Here is a 21,913-nt window from a genome sequence, read left to right as displayed (position 1 = left end):
ATTAATGACATAAGGCTCGTATTTCTGTGTGTTATTATGTTATAATTAAGTCTATGATTTGATAGAGCAGTCTGACTGAGCGATGGTAGACAGCAGCAGGCTCATAAGCATTCATTCAAACAGCACTTTCGTGCGTTTGCCAGCAGCTATTGCGCTGTTTATGACTTAAAGCCTATCAACTCCCGAGATTAGGCTGGTGTAACCGATGTGAAATGGCTAGCTAGTTAGCAGGGTGCGCGCTAATAGCGTTTCAAACATCACTCGCTCTGAGACTTGGAGTAGTTGTTCCCCTGATTCGAGCCCAGGTAGGGGAGAGGAGAGGGACGGAAGCAATACTGTTACACTGGCAATACTAAAGTGCCTATAAGAACATCCAATAGTCAAAGGTACATGAAATACAAATCAAATAGAAAGAAATAGTCCTATAATCCCTCTAATAACTACAACCTAAAACTTCTTACCTGGGAATATTGAAGGCTCCTGTTAAAAGGAACCACCAGCTTTCATGTTCTCATGTTCTGAGCAAGGAACTTAAACGTTAGCTTTTTTATATGGCACATATTGCACTTTTACTTTCTTCTCCAACACTTTGTTTTTGCCTTATTTAAACCAAATTGAACATGTTTCATTTTATTTGAGGCTAAATTGATTTTATTGATGTATTATATTAAGTTAAAATAAGTGTTCATTCAGTATTGTTGTAATTGTCATTATTACAAATCTTTTTTTTTTTTAAATCGGCCGATTAATCAGTATCAGATTTTTTGGGTCCTCCAATAATCGGTATCGGCGTTGAAAAATCATAATCGGTCGACCTCTACCTGAGAGAATGTCACAGAGATCAGAATAGCAAATTCACAGGCTGTACATTGTGTCCCTCAACCTGGACTCTCCATAGCCTGCTTGTCTTGGCTTCACTGCCAAGGAAAGGCATGGGGAAGGAATGAGAGGAGAAGGGGAACAGTTTATATCCGTTCAATTGAACCGTCTCCATACCACTGCTGGGCAGTTTGATGTGCCGAGGGTGTTTATTTGGTCATGAAGCCGACCCGCACAACACTGCGTTTTCAGTTGTTGTTGATGTTGGGAGGTGGGTGATGTATGTTGCATAAGAACATGTTACAGTAACTGCATTATAGTAGTGGTCACATTGGAGCCTGTCTCTAGAGACGACGCTCAGTCAGAATGACCTTTTCTAGAAAGGACACTGCTCCACAACTACATATTAAGACGTCTAATGCTCTAGCTATACTGTGGGCTGATTAACCCCTGAATTATTCAATCCACATGTCTAATACAGGGGTTTCAAACCTTGGGGTGGGATCCCCTGAAATTGAAATGGGGGTTCCCTGAGAAAATTTGCAATCTTATCAAACAAATTAATAACCTTTTTTCTCTTCAAATGGGTGTAAAATACAACATTTTAGTGTCAGCCTCTTACAATAACCTTTTACACTATTAGAATGCAATTTCATGTAATTATGTGTTGGGACAGCCTGCGGTATGTAAAATTGTGTGAATATGAATACACAGCATTAAAGGGATACTTTGTGATTTTGGCAATGAAGCCCTTTATCTTAATTTTTTTTATTTAACCTTTATTTGTGTGTGTGCGTGCGAGTCCGCAAACATGCCCGATACATTGTAACCACTCCCTTTTTTGATGGACTCTCATGAATGACTACTGTACATGACAGTAGTTTACAATCTCTTATATCCTTCCACAGACACGTGATGACTTTCTGGGGCAGGTGGATGTACCATTACACCAGATACCGGTGAGCCAAGTGCAAGGAAATTGTTTATTTAGCGCTTGCATAATGTATGTGGAAACCAATTCTCCTAAATCAACATGTTTCCAATCCCATGTCTAAAGGAGTAGGATGGTCTCTGCTGTTTGGTGTTCCATGTTCTCCTTTAGATATAATTTGTTGGAGATCTGTACACTTTACATAGTTACTTATCTTCACCAATGAACTGTCATAGGCGCACTCATGTAAACATAAACACCCTCATGTCAGAGTCCTTTCCACAACGTTGTCCATAGTTAGGGAATTACAGTCCTCCATGTTTGTTACTTTTGCCTTCCTTTTCATAGCATTTACAGCAGACCTACCTTACATCTGTCTATACAGGACTTGTTTACTGTTGATATACAGTTACTGCATGCATAGATGTTATACAGCAAATATCTTTATAGAGCATTTCAACTGTTTAAATACTTTTTATTTATTTTTTATTTCAGACAGAAAATCCTAACATTGAAAGGCCATACACATTCAAGGATTTTCTACTTCACCCGAGAAGGTTGGCATTATTTCATGATTATTCAAGCCACTTATCCTTCCTGGTTTAACATGGATTTACTTTGTGACATTTTCCTTTACATTTTTATCACATTGTCTCTCGCATTGCATAAATTAATTTGAATTATATCTTGAGTTCCATTCCAGTGAGTTTGCCTTTCTTTCCCGAGGTGTATAAATTAAGATCAAATAGCTACATAAAGTACATATTGATTTTACCATGGAGAAAGCTCAATTTCATATTTGAGTCAGTCACAAGAATACATTGTTGGAATTACATTTATTGTGTATCTGATATTTGATACACCTAAGAGGCTCACATTACTGTGATTTAGAAAGTGCACTGTTTTCCATGTATATTTTTTGTTAAGTGTGTACTTTTTGTTTTGATGCAGTCACAAATCCAGGGTCAAAGGTCATCTCCGTCTGAAGATGACCTACCTACCCAAAAACAACTCAGAGGATGCTGCAGAACAGACTGAAGACATGGATGTAAGACCGCCACCCACCCACCCAGCCTGCCTCCTGCCCTCTTGTCCTCCTCCTGCCCTCTGACCCCCTGATATTGAATATTCCAATGCCGTCACCCCCCTCCACCTTTGATTATACAGTGTCTAATCTACGTGCCTTGGCTGTTGCTCAGCCGGCGTGCTTCAGTATATACATGTAACAGCATATTGGTGCTCAGAGCCAGGAGAAAAGACACCAGGCTCGTTTTACCAGTGTCAAGCCAAGATGGCTGATTGCCTGCCATCTCCATCCTGATGTAGTTATTGATAAAACCAGCCAGTCATCATTCTTGAACATGCTTAATGTAAGCAGTGGCTAGGAACACCATGTCCAAAAGGCCAATCTATATTTGTCTCACCATGGGTCCAGGGCCTTTGATAAATATGCTGACATCTTCCTTAGAATGATTTGAAGCCAAACTTCAGTAAAGTTTGAGTCCCTATGCTTGCCACTGAATTTTCTGAGTAGTGGCCAAGACATTGTTTGACTTGAACAAACATGTAGAGGATTTGGGCAATGTTGACATCTGCATGTGCCATGTTGTGTAACAGTTGTTTTTGTTGTGCAGCCTAGCTGGGAGTTTTTAGAGGGCCAGGACATGTCCGGTCCCAGGCACAACCACCTGTTGCCTGCAATGCCCCCTGGCTGGGAGGAGAGGCAGGACAACCTGGGCAGGACCTACTATGTCAACCACGAAACCAGGACCACACAGTGGCACAGGCCCATAGTACAGTAAGTCTGGGGTTCTCCTGTCATGTCTTTATTCTGACAGCTTGAACTTAATCTAGCGCTATTTTAACGCATTGGTAGTATTGGAACACCTGGTTGGAATACAGTAACACCTGGTTGGTCAAGAGATGAAAAGTTGAGTGTGTGTGTTTCCCTATGTAGAGACAGCCAGGTAGAGGCAGAGCAGAGGCAAAACATCCACATGGAGGCACAGCACGCCTTCACCGCCCGCAGGCAGATCTCCGACCAAGAGGACTCCAACGACAGACAACAAGAGTCAACGGAGGTTATTGTCAAGTCAAATTTCAATTAATGTATTGAAAAATCACATTTAAAGTTAAATGTCACTTTAAATTCAAATGTAATTACAGTTATTCTCTTGAGTTTGATATTGAAATGGAGACGAGATTCTGTTATATCCTTTTGCGGTCTCTGGTACGATTATGAAACAACCGTACGTGGTGTGTGGTCCAACTACACGACCTACCTAAGATATATAGGCACAAACCTATAAGGACCATATCTTACGACCATGTTTTCTGGTCCTAGCCCCTCTCTTTAGAGGCTGCTAACTGAGCAAATGACTAAATGTCAGGATAGTCCAGAGTGGCCCTTAACAAGAACAAGTTCACGATCAGGGTGTTCCATGAAGTCCCCCCCCAAAAAAGATTGCCCTACTGAAATCATATCACATGTCAGTTTTATGTAATAACGTCACTCCGTGGCAGAACAAGCAGGCCAGAACTGTTTTCAATGACTTAGACAATGACTTAACACTATCAAGACATCCTTCAGAACAGAAGGTAAACTCTTCATGTGTCTTGTTTCCTCTGCTCCAGAGTTGGGAAATCATAACAGAGGATGAGTCCACCTTGTACAACAGCCAGCGCTCCCCCCCTCCACCCCACTCCCCCCTGGAGTTTCACTCCTTCTGTGATGAGCTCAGTCGCCTCCAGGCCTCGGGTGCCACATCCGGCAACCGACGTACCTCCCTCCAGGTGAATAATTTACTGGCCAGTGCTGACCGGGCACCCGTTACCAATCGGCCGACACCCAAAGCCAGACTGGGAATATGCTTCCTGAACAGGGTCCTTCCACAGTTCCAAGAAGGGACTGAAAACACACTGTGTTATAACAACACAGCTGTAATCAGTCCCTCCAGTATTTCACTGGGATTATTTGTGATATTAAAAAATGAAAGATTTTGCCTAATCAATTCTAACATTTTACATGGCAATATGCAAAGTTTTTATCTGTGTGGCTTGATTGAACCATATTATGCAGTAAATGGGCACTGCTGATTGGTTGAAATTGCAAGCCCTTGCATAATATTAAAGACATTTAATGCAATTGCGGAATCCTTGAGGGACTGTAATATTTTAGTATTAGACGGGTATTAGTGCTTGTCTAGAGCTGGAGAATATGTGCCTATTAACACGTGTATGGGTAATGACTGTGGTTTCTGTCGTCTTGCTCTCTTCAGCTGCAGGGCCCTTCCAGTCATTCAAGTCACTCCAGTCGCAGAGGCAGTGCCCAGACACTGACAGTTGAGGAGCACCCTGTTCATCCTGTGGTGTGTGTTACGTTCCCTAAATCCCCTACGCACGCACGCACAGGGAAGCACAGCACTCCTGTATTACAGCAGTATTTGTGGGATAGGGTCATCTGAGCTCAGCTTCAGCATGTAAGTGTGTCTTCCATAGTTTTCTCAGATGATGTAAGGACAGTGAGAATGCAGTCATCAGGTTTGAGCATGTAGCTCAGTGATTCAGAGCAAGTTATTGTTCTATTCACTTGAGGTATTGTTGTATGGATTGTTTGATGCCTCTCTCTCTTTCTGTTGTTCAATAGTTGTTAGCAACCTCAGCGGGGCTGCCTCCAGGCTGGGAGGAGAAGCAGGATAGTAAGAGCAGACCCTACTACGTTAATCACAACAGCAGGATAACCACTTGGACACGGCCACTCATCCAGGTAGGCTGCATTCCTCCTTCTTTTGCTCTCACTCTCTCTCAAACCACAGTGCACTAAAGAAGCATTCAAAGTCATGTAAAAAGCCAATCAGGACCCACTTAACTTGTGTAGATACAGTGTCATTGGAAAGTATTCAGACCCCTTGACCTTTTCCACATTTTGTTACGTTACAGCCTTATTCTAAAAATTATTAAATCGTTTTTTCCCTTCATCAATCGACACACAATACCCCATAATGACAAAGCAAAAACGGGTTTCTAGAAACTTTTGCTAATTTATCAAAAAACAGAAATATTACATTTACACATTTACATTACTCAATACTTTGTTGAAGCACCTTTGGCAGCGATTACAGCATTGAGTACTCTTGGGTATGACACAACAAGCTTGGCACACCTGTATTTAAGGAGTTTCTCCCCTTCTCTGCAGATGCTCTCAAGCTCTGTCAGGTTGGATGGGGAGTGTCGCTGCACAGCTATTTTCAGGTTTTTCAAATCAAATCCAAATCAAAGTTTTTTTTGTTACGTGCGCCGATTACAACAGGTTACCTTACAGTGAAATGCTTACTTACAGGCTCTAACTAATGGTGCCGGAAAAAGGTGTGTGTCTGTGTGTGTGTGGGTGTAGGTAAGTAAAGAAATAAAACAACAGTAAAAAGACATTTGCAAAAAGAGTAGCAAGGCTATATACAGACACCTGTTAGTCAGGCTTATTGAGGTAGTATGTACATGTAGGTTTTGTTAAAGTGACTATGCATATATGATGAACAGAGAGTAGCAGAAGTGTAAAAAGAGGGGTTGGCAGGTGGTGGAACACAATGCAGATAGCCCGGTTAGCCAATGTGCAGGAGCACTGGTTGGTCGGGCCAATTTAGGTAGTATGTACATGAATGTATAGTTAAAGTGACTATGCATATAAGATAAACAGAGAGTAGCAGCAGCGTAAAAGAGGGGTTGGGGGGGGCACACAATGCAAATATTCAGGAGTTTTATGGCTTGGGGGTAAAAACTGCTGAGAAGCCTTTTTGTCCTGGACTTGGCACTCCGGTACCGCTTGCCATGTGGTAGTAGAGAGAACAGTCTATGACTGGGGTGGCTGAGGTCTTTGACAATTGTTAGGGCCTTCCTCTGACATCGCCTGGTGTAGAGGTCCTGGATGGCAGGCAGCTTTGCACCAGAGATGTACTGGGCCGTATGCACTACCCTCTGAAGTGCCTTGCGGTCGGAGCCCGAGCAATTGCCGTACCAGGCAGTGATGCAACCGGTCAGGATGCTCTCGATGTTGCAGCTGTAGAACCTTTTGAGGATCTCAGGACCCATGCCAAATCTTTTTAGTTTCCAGAGGGGGAATAGGCTTTGTCGTGCCCTCTTCACGACTGTCTTGGTGTGTTTGGACCAATCTAGTTTGTTGTTGATGTGGACACCGAGGAATTTGAAGATCTCAACTGGCTCTACTACAGCCCCGTCGATGAGAATGGGGACGTGCTCGGTGCTCCTTTTCCTGTAGTCCACAATCATCTCCTTAGTCTTGGTTACGTTGAGGGATAGATTGTTATTCTGGCACCACCCAGCCAGGTCTCTGACCTCCTCCCTATAGGCTGTCTCGTCGTTGTCGGTGATCAGGCCTACCACTGTTGTGTCGTCAGCAAACTTAATGATGGTGTTGGAGTCGTGCCTGCCCATGCAGTCGTGGGTGAACAGGGAGTACAGGAGGGGACTGAGCACGCACCCCTGGGGAGCTCCAGTGTTGAGGATCAGTGTGGCAGATGTGTTGCAACCTACCCTCACCACCTCGGGGCGGCCTGTCAGGAAGTCCAGGATACAGTTGCAGAGGGAGGTGTTTAGTCCCAGGTTCCTTAGCTTGGTGATGAGCTTTGTGGGTACTATGGTGTTGAACGCTGAGCTGTAGTCAATGAACAGCATTCTCACATAGGTGTTCCTTTTGTCCAGGTGGGAAAGGGCAGTGTAGAGTGCAATAGAGATTGCGTCATCTGTGGATCTGTTTGGGCGGTATGCAAATTGGAGTGGGTCTAGGGTTTCTGGGATAATGGTGTTGATGTGAGCCATTACCAGCCTTTCAAAGCACTTCATGGCTACGGACGTGAGTGCTACGGGTCTGTAGTCATTTAGGCAGGTTGCCTTTGTGTTCTTGGGTACAGGGACTATGGTGGTCTGTTTGAAGCATGTTGGTATTATAGACTCAATCAGGGACATGTTGAAAATGTCAGTGAAGACACCTGCCACTTGGTCAGCACATGCCCTGAGCACACGTCCTGGTAATCCATCTGGCCCCGCAGCCTTGTGTATGTTGACCTGTTTAAAGGTCTTACTCACGTTGGCTACGGAGAGCGTGATCACAGCTGTCCAGAACAGCTGATGCTCTCAAGCATGCCTCAGTGTTGCTTGCCTCAAAGCGAGCATAGAAGTGATTTAGCTTGTGGTAGGCTCGTGTCACTGGGCAGCTTGCGGCTGTGCTTCCCTTTGTAGTCTGTAATAGTTTGCAAGCCCTGCCACATCCGACGAGCATCGGAGCCGGTGTAGTATGATTCAATCTTAGGCCTGTATTGATGCTTTGCCTGATTGATGCTTTGCCTGATTGATGGTTCGTCGCAGGGCATAGTGGGATTTCTTGTAAGCTTCCGGGTTAGAGTCCCGCACCTTGAAAGTGGCAGCTCTACCCTTTAGCTCAGTGCGAATGTTGCCTGTAATCCATGGCTTCTGATTGGGGTATGTACGTACAGTCACTGTGGGGACGACGTCCTCAATGCACTTATTGATAAAGTCAGTGACTGATGTGGTGTATTCCTCAATGTCATCGGAAGAATCCCGGAACATGTTCCAGTCTGTGATAGCAAAGCAGTCCTGTAGTTTAGCATCTGCTTCATCTGACCATTTTTTTATAGCCTGAGTCACTGGTGCTTCCTGCTTTAATTTTGGCTTGTAAGCAGGAATCAGGAGGATAGAGTTGTGGTCAGATTTACTAAATGGAGGGCGAGGGAGAGCTTTGTACGTGTCTCTGTGTGTGGAGTACAGGTGATCAATAATTTTTTCCCCTCTGGTTACACATTTAACATGTTGATTAGAGATTTGGTAGAACTGATTTAAGTTTCCCTGCATTAAAGTCTCCGGCCACTAGGAGCACCGCCTCTGGGTGAGTGGTTTCCTGTTTGCTTATTTCCATATACAGCTGACTGAGTGCGGTCTTAGTGTCAGCATTTGTCTGTGGTGGTAAATAAACAGCCATGAAAAGTATAGCTGAGAACTCTCTAGGCAAGTAGTGTGGCCTGCAATTTATCACAATATACTCTACTTCAGGCGAGCAGAATCTAGAGACTTCCTTAGATTTCGTGCACCAGCTGTTGTTTACAAATATGCACAGACCACCCCCCCCTCGTCTTACCGGAGTGTGCTGTTCTATCCTGCCAGTGCAGCGTGTATCCCGCTAGCTGAATATCCATGTCGTCATTCAGCCACGATTCCATGAAGCATAGGATGTTACAGTTTTTGATGTCCCGTTGGATATTCGTAATCATACCTCGTCTAGTTTATTGTCCAATGATTGCACGTTGGCGAGTAATATTGACGGTAACGGCAGCTTTCCTAGTTGCCTTCTGCGGGTCCGGGCGAGGCATCCGGCTCTTCGTCCTCTGCGTCGCTTCCTTTTGAGAATAATTGGGATGTCTGCCCTGTTGGGTGTTTGGAGAATATTGTGTGAGTCCTGCTTGTTGTTGTTGTTGAAGAAATATTAGTCTAATCCGAGGTGAGTGATCGTTGTCCTGATATCCAGAAGCTCTTTTCTTCCGTAAGATACGGTTGCAGAAACATTATGTACGAAATAATTAACAAATATCGCGGGGAAAAAACACATAATAGCACAATTGGTTAGGAGACCGTAAAACGGCGGCCATCTCCTCCGGCGCGATTTTGTATTCTCCAGATATGTTAGATCGGGTTCAAGTCCAGGCTCTGGCTGTTCCACTCAAGGACATTCAGAGACTTGTCCTGAAGCCCTGTGTTGTCTTGCCTGTGTTCTTAGGGTCGTTGTTCCAGTCTGAGGTCCTGAGCGCTCTGGAGCAGGTTTTCATCAAGGATCTCTCTGAGCTTTGCGCCGTTCATCTTTGCCTCGATCCTGACTGGTCTCCCAGTTCTTGCCGCTGAAACACATCCCCACAGCATGATGCTGCCACCACCATGCTTCACCGTAAGGATGGTGCCAGGTTTCCTCCAGACGCTTGGCATTCAGGCCAAATAATTCAATCTTGGTTTCATCAGACCAGAGAATCTTGTTTCTCATGGTCTGAGAGTCTTTTGGTGCCTTTTGGCAAACTCCAAGCGGGCTGTCATGTGCCTTTTACTGAGGAGTGGCTTCTGTCTGGCCACTCTACAAGAAAGGCCTGATTGGTGGAGAGATGGTTTTCCGTCTGGAAGTTTCTCCCATCTCCACAGAGGAACTCTAGAGCTCTGTCAGTGACCATCAAGGCCCTTCTCCTCTGACTGTTTTGGTATCCTTCCCCAAATCTGTGCCTCAGTACAATCCTCTGTCTGTGCTCTACGGACAATTCCTTCGACCTCGTGGCTTGGTTTTTGCTTTGACATGCACTGTCAACTGTGGAGCCTTTTATATAGACAGGTGTGTGCCTTTCCAAATCATGTCCAATCAATTGAATTTACCACAGGTGGACTCCAAGTTGTAGAAACTTGAAGTCAAGGTGATCAAGGGAAACGGGATGCACCTGAGCTCAATTTTGAGTCTCATAGCAAAGGGTCTAAATACTTATGTAAAAAAGGTATTTCTGTTTTCACTTCGTCATTATGGGGTATTGTGAGGATAATTTTGTATTTAATCAATTTTAGAATACGGCTGTAACGTAACAAAATGTGAAAAAAGTCAAGGGGTCTGAAAACTCTCCGAAAGCACTGTAGATAATGTTGATGTAGAATCCAGTTCACCCTCCTATTGAGTATATCAATAGTGTTAATCTTCGTCTCTCCTTCCATGGTCCAGATAACCTCAGACGCAGCAGCCCAGGCTGTTCTGTCCCAGAACGCCACTGTGTACCAGCCCCCCATGCTCTCTCCTGAGGGCTCCCCCCAGCACTCCCCCAGCTCACAGAGGGAGTGTGGCTTCATGCCGGCGGGCTGGGAGGTCCGCAATGCCCCCAACGGAAAACCCTTCTTCATCGACCACAACACTAAGACCACTTCCTGGGTGAGAGAGCAAGCACCTGCATACCACCACTCTTAAAAGGACATGCAGTATCAGTCAAAAGTTTGGACACACCTACTCATTAAAGGATTTTTCTTTATTTGTACTATTTTCTACATTGTAGAACAATAATGAAGATGTCAAAACTATGAAATATCACATATGGAATCATGTAGTAACCAAAAAAGTGTTAAACCAATCAGTATATATTTTATATTGAAGAATCTCTAAAGTAGCCACCCTTTGCCTTGATGAGGCACACTCTTAGCATTCTCTCAACCAGCTTCATGAGGAATGCTTTTCCAACAGTCTTGAAGGAGTTAGTGCATATGCTGATCACTTGTTGACTACTTTTCCTTGACTCTGCGGTCCAACTCATCCCAAACCATCTCAATTGGGTTTAGGTCGGGTGATTGTGGATGCCAGGTCATCTGATGCATCACTCTCCTTCTTGGTTAAATACCCCTTACACAGTCTGAAGGTGTGTTTTGGGTCATTGTCCTGTTGAAAAACAAATGATAATCCCACTAAGCGCAAACCAGATGGGATGGCGAATTGCTGCAGAATGCTGTGGTAGCCTTGAATTCTAAATAAATCACTGACAGTGTCACCAGCAAAGCACCCCCACACCATCACACCTCCTCCATACTTCACGGTGGGAACCACACATGCGGAGATTCATTCGTCTCACAAAGACAGAGGTTGGAACCAAAGATTTCTAATTTGGACTCATCAGACTAAAGGACAGATTTCCACCGGTCTAATGCCCATTGCTGGTTTTTCTTGGCCCAAGCAAGTCTCTTCTTCTTATTGGTGTCCTTGTGTATTGGTTTCTTTGCAGCAATCTCACCATGAAGGTCTGATTCATGCAGTCTCCTCTGAACAGTTGATGTTGAGGATGTCTGTTACTTGGACTCTGTGAAGCATTTATTTTGGCTGCAATTTGAGTGTGTTTTCTCTAACGACCTTTTCTGCAGCAGAGGTACCTCTGGTTCTTCCTTTCCTGTGGCGGTCCTCATGAGAGCCAGTTTTATCATAGCGCTTGATTGTTTTTGTGATTGGACTTGAATTAGCTTTCAAAGTTATTGACATTTTCTGGATTGACTGACCTTCATGTCTTAAAGTAATGATGGCGTGTCGTTTCTCTTTGTTTATTTGAGCTGTTCTTGCCATAATATGGGCTTGGAATTTTACTAAATAGGGCTATCTTCTGTAACCACCCCTACCTGACCCAAACTGCTACAGACCTATATCTATCCTACCCTGCCTTTCTAAGGTCTTCAAAAGCCAAGTCAACAAACAGATTACCGACCATTTCGAATCCCACCGCACCTTCTCCGCTATGCAATCTGGTTTCAGAGCTGATCATTGTTGCACCTCAGCCATGCTCAAGGTCCTAAACGATATCTTAACCGCCATCAATAAGAAACAATACTGTGCAGCCGTATTCATCGACCTGGCCAAGGCTTTCGACTCTGTCAATCACCACATCCTCATCGGCAGACTCGATAGCCTTGGCTTCTCAAATGACTGCCTCGCCTAGTTCACCAACTACTTCTCAGATAGAGTTCAGTGTGTCAAATCGGAGGGCCTGTTGTCCGGGCCTCTGGCAGTCTCTATGGGGGTGCCACAGGGTTCAATTCTTGGGCCGACTCTCTTCTCTGTATACATCAATGATGTCGCTCTTGCTGCTGGTGAGTCTCTGATCCACTTCTACGCAGACGACACCATTCTGTATACTTCTGGCCCTTCTTTGGACACTGTGTTAACAACCCTCCAGACGAGCTTCAATGCCATACAACTCTCCATCCGTGGCCTCTAACTGCTCTTAAATACAAGTAAAACTAAATGCATGCTCTTCAACCGATCGCTGACTGCACCTGCCCGCCCGTCCAGCATCACTACTCTGGACGGTTATGACTTAAATCGGCCGACCTCTAGTCCTCTAGTCAACATATTCTATCGGAATGGCCGATTAATTAGGGCCGATTTCAAGTTTTCATAACAATCAGAAATCGGTAATTTTGGACGCCAATATTGCCGATATTTTTTATTATAATATTTTTATATTTTTAATTAATTTTTTACACCTTTATTTAACTAGGCAAGTCAGTTAAGAACACTTTCTTATTTTCACCGACGTGAGTTAACTGCCTTGTTCAGGGGCAGAACGACAGATTTTTACCTTGTCAGCTCAGTGATTCAATCTTGCAACCTTATGGTTAACTAGTCCAACGCTCTAACCACCTGCCTCACGAGGAGCCCGCCTGTTAAGTGAATGCAGTAAGAAGCCACGGTAAGTTGCTATCTAGCATTAAACTTATCTTATAACAAACAATCAATCAATCATAATCACTAGTTATAACTACACATGGTTGATGATATTACTAGTTTATCTAGCATGTCCTCCGTTGCGTATAATCGATGTGGTGCGCATTCGCGAAAAAGGACTGTCGTTGCTCCAACGTGTACCTAACCATAAACATCAATGCCTTTCTTAAAATCAATACACAGAAGTATATATTTTTAAACCTGCATATATTTAGCTAAAAGAAATCCAAGTTAGTTGGCAATATTAACCAGGTGAAATTGGGTCAATTCTCTTGCGTTCATTGCACGCAGAGTCAGAGTTTATGCAACAGTTTGGGCTGCCTGGCTCATTGCGAACTAATTTGCCAGAATTTTATGTAATTATGACATAACATTGAAGGTTGTGCAATGTAACAGGAATATTTAGACTTATGGATGCCACCCGTTAGATAAAATACGGAACGGTTCCGTATTTCACTGAAAGAATAAACGTTTTGTTTTCGAGAGTTTCCGGATTCGACCATATTAATGACCTAAGGCTCATATTTCTGTGTGTTATTATGTTATAATTAAGTCTATGGTTTGATAGAGCAGTCTGACTGAGCGATGGTAGGCACCAGCAGGCTCGTAAGCATTCATTCAAACAGCACTTTCGTGCGTTTTGCCAGCAGCTCGTCGCTGTGCTTCAAGCATTGCGCTGTTTATGACTTCAAGCCTATCAACTCCCGAGATTAGGCTGGTGTAACCGATGTGAAATGGCTAGTTAGTTAGCGGGGTGTGCGCTAATAACGTTTCAAACATCACTCGCTCTGAGACTTGGAGTAGTTGTTCCCCTTGCTCTGCATGGGTAACGCTGCTTCGTGGGTGGCTGTTGTCGATGTGTTCCTGGTTCGAGCCCAGGTAGCGGCGAGGAGAGGGATGGAAGCTTATACTGTTACACTGGCAATACTAAAGTGCCTATAAGAACATCTAATAGTCAAAGGTATATGAAATACAAATCGTATACAGAGAAATAGTCCTATAATTCCTATAATAACTACAACCTAAAACTTCTTACCTGGGAATATTGAAGACTCATGTTGAAAGGAACCACCCGCTTTCATATGTTCTCATGTTCTGAGCAAGGAACTTAAACGTTAGCTTTCTTACATGGCACATATTGCACTTTTACTTTCTTCTCCAACACGGTTTTTGCATTATTTAAACCAAATTGAACATGTTTAATTATTTATTTTGGGCTAAATTGATTTTAATGATGTATTATATTAAGTTAAAATCAGTGTTCATTCAGTATTGTTGTAATTGTCATTATTACAAATACATTAATCGGTATCTGCTTTTTTTGGTCCTCCCATAATCGGTATTGGCGTTGAAAAATCATAATCGGTCGACCTCTAATGTGGACAACTACAAATACCTAGGTGTCTGGTTAGACTGTAAACTCTCCTTCCAGACTCACATTAAACATCTCCAATCCAAAGTTAAATCTAGAATTGGCTTCCTATTTCGCAACAAAGCATCCTTCACTCATGCTGCCAAACATACCCTCGTAAAACTGACCATCTTACCGATCCTCGACTTCAGCGATGTCATTTACAAAATAGCCTCCAATACCCTACTCAATAAATTGGATGCAGTCTATCACAGTGCCATCCGTTTTGTCACCAAAGCCCCATATACTACCCACCACTGCGATCTGTACGCTGTCGTTGGCTGGCTCTCGCTTCATACTCGTCGCCAAACCCACTGGCTCCAGGTCATCTACAAGACCCTGCTAGGTAAAGTCCCCCCTTATCTCAGCTCGCTGGTCATCATAGCACGCGCTCCAGCAGGTATATCTCTCTGGTCACCCCCAAAGCCAATTCCTCCTTTGGCTGCCTCTCCTTCCAGTTCTCTGCTGCCAGTGACTGGAACGACCTACAAAAATTTCTGAAGCTGGAAACACTTATTTCCCTCACTAGCTTTAAGCACCAGCTGTCAAAGCAGCTCACAGATTACTGCACCTGTACATAGCCCATCTATAATTTACCCCAAACAACTACCTCTTCCCCTACTGTATTTATTTATTTTTCTCCTTTGCACCCCATTATTTCTATTTGTACTTTGCACATTTTTCCACTGCAAATCTACCATTCCAGTGTTTTACTTGCTATATTGTATTTACTTCGCCACCATGGCCTTTTTTTGCCTTTACCTCCCTTATCTCACCTCATTTGCTCACATTGTATATAGACTTATTTTTCTACTGTATTATTGACTGTATGTTTTACTCCATGTGTAACTCTGTTTTGTTGTATGTGTCGAACTGCTTTGCTTTATCTTGGCCAGGTCGCAATTGTAAATTAGAACTTGTTTTCAACTTACCTACCTGGTTAAAAAGTTCCATAAATTAACTTTTACCAAGGCACACCTGTTAATTGAAATGCATTCCAGGTGACTACATCATGGAGCTGGTTGAGAGAATGCCAAGTGTGCAAATCTGTCATCAAGGCAAAGGGTGGCTACTTTGAAGAATCTCAAATATATTTATTTTTTAAATGATTTGTTTAAAAAAAAAATCGTTACTACATGATTCCATATGTGTTATTTCATAGTTGTGATGTATTCACTATTATTCTACAATGTAGAAAATAGTACAAATAAAGAAAAACCCTTTGAATGAGTAGGTGTGTCTAAACTTTTGACTGGTACTATATATGTTGTTTTTCTTGATCAGGTCACTTGATCAAGAAATACCCCCAGGCCCTATCTACAGGGTCTAGTCACGCATCATCGTGGCCAGAATGACCAGTTATCCACTGGACAATACTGACATTCTCATTGCTCCTTCCTGTTTGTGTGACTTATTTCCTGTTTATCTGGCTGTGAACAGGAAGACCCCAGGTTGAAGATTCCTGTGCACATGAGGAGGAGACCTTCGCTAGACCCAACTGACCTCGGGCCAATGCCGGTAAGCTTTACAATGATATCATATCCAATAGCACTCTAAGAAGGCAATTAGCAGCCCAGTGTCATGAGCCTCAAAGTCGAAAGTTGCTGAGTGAATGGTTGATTTTAAGGGAAAAAATTATGTGAGTAATGTTTGTGCTACCCTTATCTTAGCCTGGCTGGGAGGAGAGGGTCCACAGTGATGGGAGGATATTCTACATAGATCACAGTATGTATGACATGTACTACAATTTGTCAAAATGAGTGAAAAATGCATTCGCCTACTACCAATGCTGAATAAATCTGATGTATTTTCAGACACGAAGAACACACAATGGGATGACCCCAGATTGCAGAATTCAGCCATAACTGGACCAGTAAGTACAGATGATATATTTAAAAATCTATAGCTAGAGATTTTTATTTATTATATTCCGGTAGAGTAATTTTAGGAATGCAATATGGCCCATTCTCTTTTTGGAGTCAGGTTCTCCAGGTTGGCCATAAAACCGAATCATTCATCATGTGTTCATAATTGATTTCCGGTCATTGGATCTCCCATCCTTGTCTATTCTAGGCTGTGCCTTACTCCAGAGACTATAAACAGAAGTATGAATACTTCCGGAAGAAGCTGAAGAAACCGGTAAGCATTGTTTTTCCCAAGACAGGTAATTACTGAAGGCCCTATGCTCTTAATGTTATTACAGCTTAACCTCACAAATAGGTCAGATATACAGCATATTCACACTGTAAAAGCCTATCTTGTCTTTCTCTCAATCATCCTCACAATATCTTCTATGACATTTAGTCCAGCTACATCCCCTGACCTGATGTCCACTCACTCAGCATACTCTATCTCCAATTCCAGGCTGACATCCCCAACCGCTTTGAGATGAAGCTCAGGCGGAACACCGTGCTAGAGGACTCCTACAGACGAATCCTGTCAATCAAGAGGGCCGACTTCCTGAAGGCGCGGCTGTGGGTGGAGTTTGAGGGAGAGAAGGGCTTGGATTATGGGGGCGTGGCCAGGGAGTGGTTCTTCCTAATCTCCAAGGAGATGTTCAACCCCTATTATGGGCTGTTTGAGTATTCTGCCACGTGAGTCTCTTTTTGAATGTGTTAGAATTCCATTTTAAGGCAAGGAAAAATGGAACAGGCCCTTAATGGGGCTGTTAGTGAATAACATCTCTGACAGCATTATGAATCATTTTAATGAGGATATGTTCTGGAATGGATCAGAGAAGGATTTGGATGACTTTAGAACTGTGTTAAGTTTCTCCTCTGCATGTTCTGGGGCAGGGACAACTACACTCTGCAGATCAACCCCAACTCAGGCCTCTGCAATGAGGACCACCTGTCCTACTTTAAGTTCATTGGCCGTGTGGCAGGCATGGCTGTCTACCATGGAAAGCTGCTGGACGGTGAGTCTCACTGCTGGTGATTTCACTCATGAACTTTGTGTCTGTTAAAAGTTCATTAATTCGTCTAATAGTAGTGTGACACGAGTGTGTGTAGAGAAACTAAGAGCTGAGGACAGCTCTATGCTAGGGCCACAAGGATTAGGTGTGTTGAACAGATCCTGACATGTTATTTTTTTCTAGCCTTCTTCATCAGGCCTTTCTACAAGATGATGTTGCAGAAGCACATTACTCTACAGGACATGGAGTCTGTGGTAGGTACCTAATACTATCTAGATTACTCTCACATCTTCCATTCACCTAATCAGATAGAGACAAGATAAATCAGACATCTAAAACAGCAGTGTTTCACCATAAGGGGTAATGGTGTTTGTGTGTTATTTCAGGACAGTGAGTACTTCAACTCCCTGAAGTGGATATTGGAGAATGACCCGATAGACCTGGATCTGAGATTCACCATAGACGAAGAGCTCTTTGGACAGGTGGGACCTGCTTCCTATTTGTTGTTTGGCACAAGTATTTTCTGTTCTATCTTGTGCCTATTGAGTGAAGTGGTTAAAATTGATGCTAAGTGGAACCCTGGTATCAGTCATGCTGACATCACATTTCCTCCTATTTAGACCCACCAGCATGAGCTGAAGCCAGGAGGATCTGAAATAGTTGTCACCGATGACAACAAGAAGGAATATATCCAGTAAGCACCAGAGCCCTCTGCTGGTTGAAAGAGGAAACATGCCTCATACACACTGCCATGTAGTGCTGTTCAGCTGGTTACCTGTAGGTGACCCACAAGTCACATATTTGGCCTTAGAAGGGTTTGCAAATGGACAATGAAGCCACTACCCACCACATAATGTCTGCATCATTAGAAAAATTATAAATTATTAGGGCTTTTGAATGCTTCCATTTCAAAATAAACATTTTATTTCAGTCTTGTCATGCAGTGGAGGTTCGTGAACAGGATACTGAAGCAGATGACCGCATTTAAGGAGGTAAACACTAGGTTTTATTGAGATGTTTTGATTGAGTTGTGATAAGATTGAAAGAAACGGTTGACTTATTGCGTGTTCCTCTCTCTTGTCTTAGGGATTCTATGAGTTGATACCCCAGGATCTCATCAAGATCTTTGACGAGAATGAGCTGGAGGTGGGTGTCATTCCTATCACTCTGAGATGATGCATGACTGAGAGCCTGTCTTTCCAGATCGTTGAGTGATGTTCTGTCTTTTTTTTCTTCTCTCTAGCTCCTGATGTGTGGCCTGGGAGACGTGGATGTGAACGACTGGAGGGAGAACACCAAGTACAAGAATGGCTACTGTCCCAACCAGCCTGTCATCCTGTGGTTCTGGAAGGTAAAAGGATACTCCACCACTGGAGCAGAAGCCTCTGGATTCTAGAGTGTTTTTGTTAGGGATGTACGGTTTATTGGTGACCATATCGGTAACGGACGATAATTGGTTAAAAATATTATGTCGACATCTGTCTGATGTGGAGACAAAGGACAATGATGGGGACTGAAATGTATCCGCTATTAGTTGCGGAGACAAACTGAGCGGTCTGTGGCATTTTTTTTTTAAGTGGGTGGCGCAACTTGAAGAAAAACTCTTCCTATGAATTTGGCTTTAGCGTCCAAATGGTTTGAGCTATTAGCTATTATTAGCCCATTCCTGAAAGCGAAAACTCCCAAGAACACATTGGATATCGGTAAATATCTGATATCGGGCCAGAATTTCCACAATGCATCCTTAGTTTTTGGGTGAATTATCAATATTCATTACAACTATTTGAATGATATTTTGTCATTCTCAGACTGTTCTGCTGATGGATGCAGAGAAGCGTATCCGCCTGTTGCAGTTTGTGACTGGCACCTCCCGGGTCCCAATGAATGGCTTTGCAGAGCTCTACGGTGAGTCCTCTTCTCTACTTCTCTGTATTAAGACTCATTTGTATAATACAGGGTATATTCTAGGTATGTTTTTAACCATTTTGTCATTACATAGATTGATATGAACTTTGAAACATGGATTCTAAATTGTAACCAGAGGTGTTTGTATATGATTCTCTCCTCCTAATCTTGTTTTATGTTATGAAATCACAGGGTCTAACGGACCACAGCTGTTTACCATTGAGCAGTGGGGAACACGAGACAAACTACCTAGAGCCCACACGTGGTGAGTAACAATACAGCAGTTTGGCTAATAGTCCTACCTGATTACTGCAACAAATGTACATTTGAATTTGGTTTTGTTTTACCTTCTTCAGCTTCAACCGGCTGGACCTGCCTCCCTATGAGTCGTTTGAGGAGCTGAGGGAGAAGCTACACATCGCCATAGAGAATGCACAAGGCTTTGATGGAGTGGATTAGGGGAGTGTGTGGCCTATGGCACAGATGTTAAAATGGCAGTTACTGCCAGTGAACTGAGGGCTAGCACCAAGTTTTGTGCTGTAGTTCTGTTTAATGCTGATAAAACACATAATATTCAGGTCCAGACCTGACCTGCCAACCGCCTGAGAAGATGGAGAACAGTCACAGACAGCAAAGTCTTAGGTGCTCCTCTCTCCTGCACAGTGGAAGGGATGGATGAGTGAAAATCACTTCTTAAATCACTCTTGGTCTGTGAAGTTTACAAATAGTTTTTTTGTGTCTCGTAAATATGTATGTATACTTATACCAGATCTATATACAATTTATCAAATGCATTATATCATACAGATATTATTGTTCATCTATGATAAACATTCTATCATGAGGAGATTGACATTGGACTTCGATATACATTGCCGTATATATACACTGGTGTCGAAAGCATTTCACAGGGATGCTGGCCCATGACTCCAATGCTTCCCACAATTGTGTCAAGTTGGCTGGATGTCTTTTGAGTGGTGGACCACAGGAAACTTGAGCGTGAAAAACCAAGCAGTGTTGCAGTTCTTGACACAAATCGGTGCGCCTGGCACCTACAACAATACCACGTTCAAAGGCACATAAATATTTTGTTTTGCCCATCAACCCTCTGAATGGCACACAGACACAATCCATGTATCAAGGCTTCAAAATCCTTCTTTAACCTGTCTCTTCATCTACACTGATTTGAAGTGGATTTAACAAGTGACATCAATAAGGGATAATAGCTTTCAGCTGGATTCACCTGGTCAGTCTATGTAATGGAAAGAGCAGATGTTCCTAGTGTTTTTTTTGTTGTTTTTTTTACAATCACAGAGTATGTGTCTGAGCAATGGACAGTGAATGCACCTTTGTATAGCATACTGGGGATATCGTAGAACTGACGACTCCACATTATACTCCATTGAAAAACCATGTTGCCATTGCGCTCTCTTTCTTGCACACACACTTGCAAAATATGTGTTTCCTCTGCTGTTTTTTTTATTCAGTGATGGATGTATCATTTTTTATTCCGCTATTCCAGGGCTCTCAACCCTGTTCCTGGAGCACTACCCTTCTGTAGGTTTTCACCTCCAACCCCAGTTGTAACTAATTAATATAATCAGGAGCGCTAGATTAGGGTTGGACTGAACCTACAGAACAGTAGGTCTCCAGAAACAGGGTTGGAGAGCCCTGCTCTATTCATGGGTGTTATAGAGCAGTATAATACTCTATTTTTAGGAGTATATATTTTTTTTTCAAATTGCTCTATGTAATAACTCTATTGAATTAATATCAAGAAATTGATACTATCAATTCTCAAAGATTTCTGCGAATGTCTTTTTTTGCCTTTGATTATCTTGAGGGAATTGACTGTACATATGCAGTGGTGTGCTCTATCAAAGAATGTATTGTATGAATGGTACAAAACATGTTTACACTATCTGGTATGTTTACAGATTGTTGAAGGAAAATATGGTATTTTTCATTTCTCTTAAATCAAAATGTTATACTTGTGCTTTTATAAGGTAAAGCACTTTGTTAAAATAGTTATAAAAGTCATAGTGTCTTGATCTTTGCCAAACTATCAATTTCAGAATGCATACGTTGAGTATGATTTCATACTAAAATCCTCTGCTTTTAAGTGCATTTGACTTGAGTACATTTTACTTGCCATGGAAGAAAAAAGCACGTTTCATTTCACTGTTAATTAAGACTTACATTACAAATGAAGGCATTGTACTTTATCATAGAATTTGATCATCCCAATCTTTGACATGCTCTTATCCTTTAGTTGAATGGATATATTGTTAACATCCGATACTCTATCATTCATTATTTTAAGAGATACTTAATTTATATATTGTGTCAGAAACGTAATTCTGACAACTAAGTGGATTTTTTATCAATTCTTTAATGAAATAAAACTTCTGTGTCTTGTTGAAAACAACATGTTTTGATTGCATGCCAAAGTAAACGGCAACATATTTAGAAAAACGAATAAATGGAAAATGCCACCTAATCTTCTCCTTTCATATTATTCTGAAAAAAAATATAAACACAACGTGAAATGTTGGTCCCATGATCCATAAGCTGAAATAAAAGATCCCAGAAATGAGCCAGATGCACAAAAAGCTTATTTCTCTCAAATCT

At 42.5% G+C, this 21,913-nt stretch overlaps 1 protein-coding gene across 4 annotated transcripts in view; it reads left to right on the top strand.

The window, feature by feature from the left end:
- Positions 1 to 21,782, top strand: part of LOC129854244 (E3 ubiquitin-protein ligase NEDD4-like) — a 54,923-nt gene extending 33,141 nt beyond the window's left edge. For 2 of the 4 annotated variants that reach the window (XM_055921055.1, XM_055921054.1), the window contains 24 exons: positions 1,728 to 1,778; positions 2,246 to 2,307; positions 2,702 to 2,798; positions 3,385 to 3,548; positions 3,708 to 3,831; positions 4,385 to 4,543; positions 5,029 to 5,118; positions 5,397 to 5,516; positions 10,521 to 10,724; positions 15,904 to 15,981; positions 16,134 to 16,188; positions 16,278 to 16,336; positions 16,537 to 16,602; positions 16,828 to 17,057; positions 17,259 to 17,380; positions 17,561 to 17,631; positions 17,764 to 17,859; positions 17,998 to 18,071; positions 18,309 to 18,369; positions 18,464 to 18,523; positions 18,621 to 18,728; positions 19,186 to 19,282; positions 19,475 to 19,547; positions 19,639 to 21,782. In XM_055921055.1, coding sequence (XP_055777030.1) covers positions 1,728 to 1,778; positions 2,246 to 2,307; positions 2,702 to 2,798; positions 3,385 to 3,548; positions 3,708 to 3,831; positions 4,385 to 4,543; positions 5,029 to 5,118; positions 5,397 to 5,516; positions 10,521 to 10,724; positions 15,904 to 15,981; positions 16,134 to 16,188; positions 16,278 to 16,336; positions 16,537 to 16,602; positions 16,828 to 17,057; positions 17,259 to 17,380; positions 17,561 to 17,631; positions 17,764 to 17,859; positions 17,998 to 18,071; positions 18,309 to 18,369; positions 18,464 to 18,523; positions 18,621 to 18,728; positions 19,186 to 19,282; positions 19,475 to 19,547; positions 19,639 to 19,741 — 2,424 coding nt within the window. In that variant the 3' untranslated portion in view covers positions 19,742 to 21,782. The remainder of the gene's footprint in view (positions 1 to 1,727; positions 1,779 to 2,245; positions 2,308 to 2,701; positions 2,799 to 3,384; positions 3,549 to 3,707; positions 3,832 to 4,384; positions 4,544 to 5,028; positions 5,119 to 5,396; positions 5,517 to 10,520; positions 10,725 to 15,903; positions 15,982 to 16,133; positions 16,189 to 16,277; positions 16,337 to 16,536; positions 16,603 to 16,827; positions 17,058 to 17,258; positions 17,381 to 17,560; positions 17,632 to 17,763; positions 17,860 to 17,997; positions 18,072 to 18,308; positions 18,370 to 18,463; positions 18,524 to 18,620; positions 18,729 to 19,185; positions 19,283 to 19,474; positions 19,548 to 19,638) is intronic. The other 2 variants (XM_055921056.1, XM_055921053.1) reach the window with 1 other exon arrangement.
- Positions 21,783 to 21,913: the final 131 nt, after the last annotated feature.

Source organism: Salvelinus fontinalis, chromosome 4 (genome assembly GCF_029448725.1).
Source record: "Salvelinus fontinalis isolate EN_2023a chromosome 4, ASM2944872v1, whole genome shotgun sequence".
Taxonomy (NCBI): domain Eukaryota; kingdom Metazoa; phylum Chordata; class Actinopteri; order Salmoniformes; family Salmonidae; genus Salvelinus; species Salvelinus fontinalis.
The sequence above is the reverse complement of the archived record's forward strand: the minus strand, read 5'-3'. Positions and strand labels throughout refer to the sequence as shown.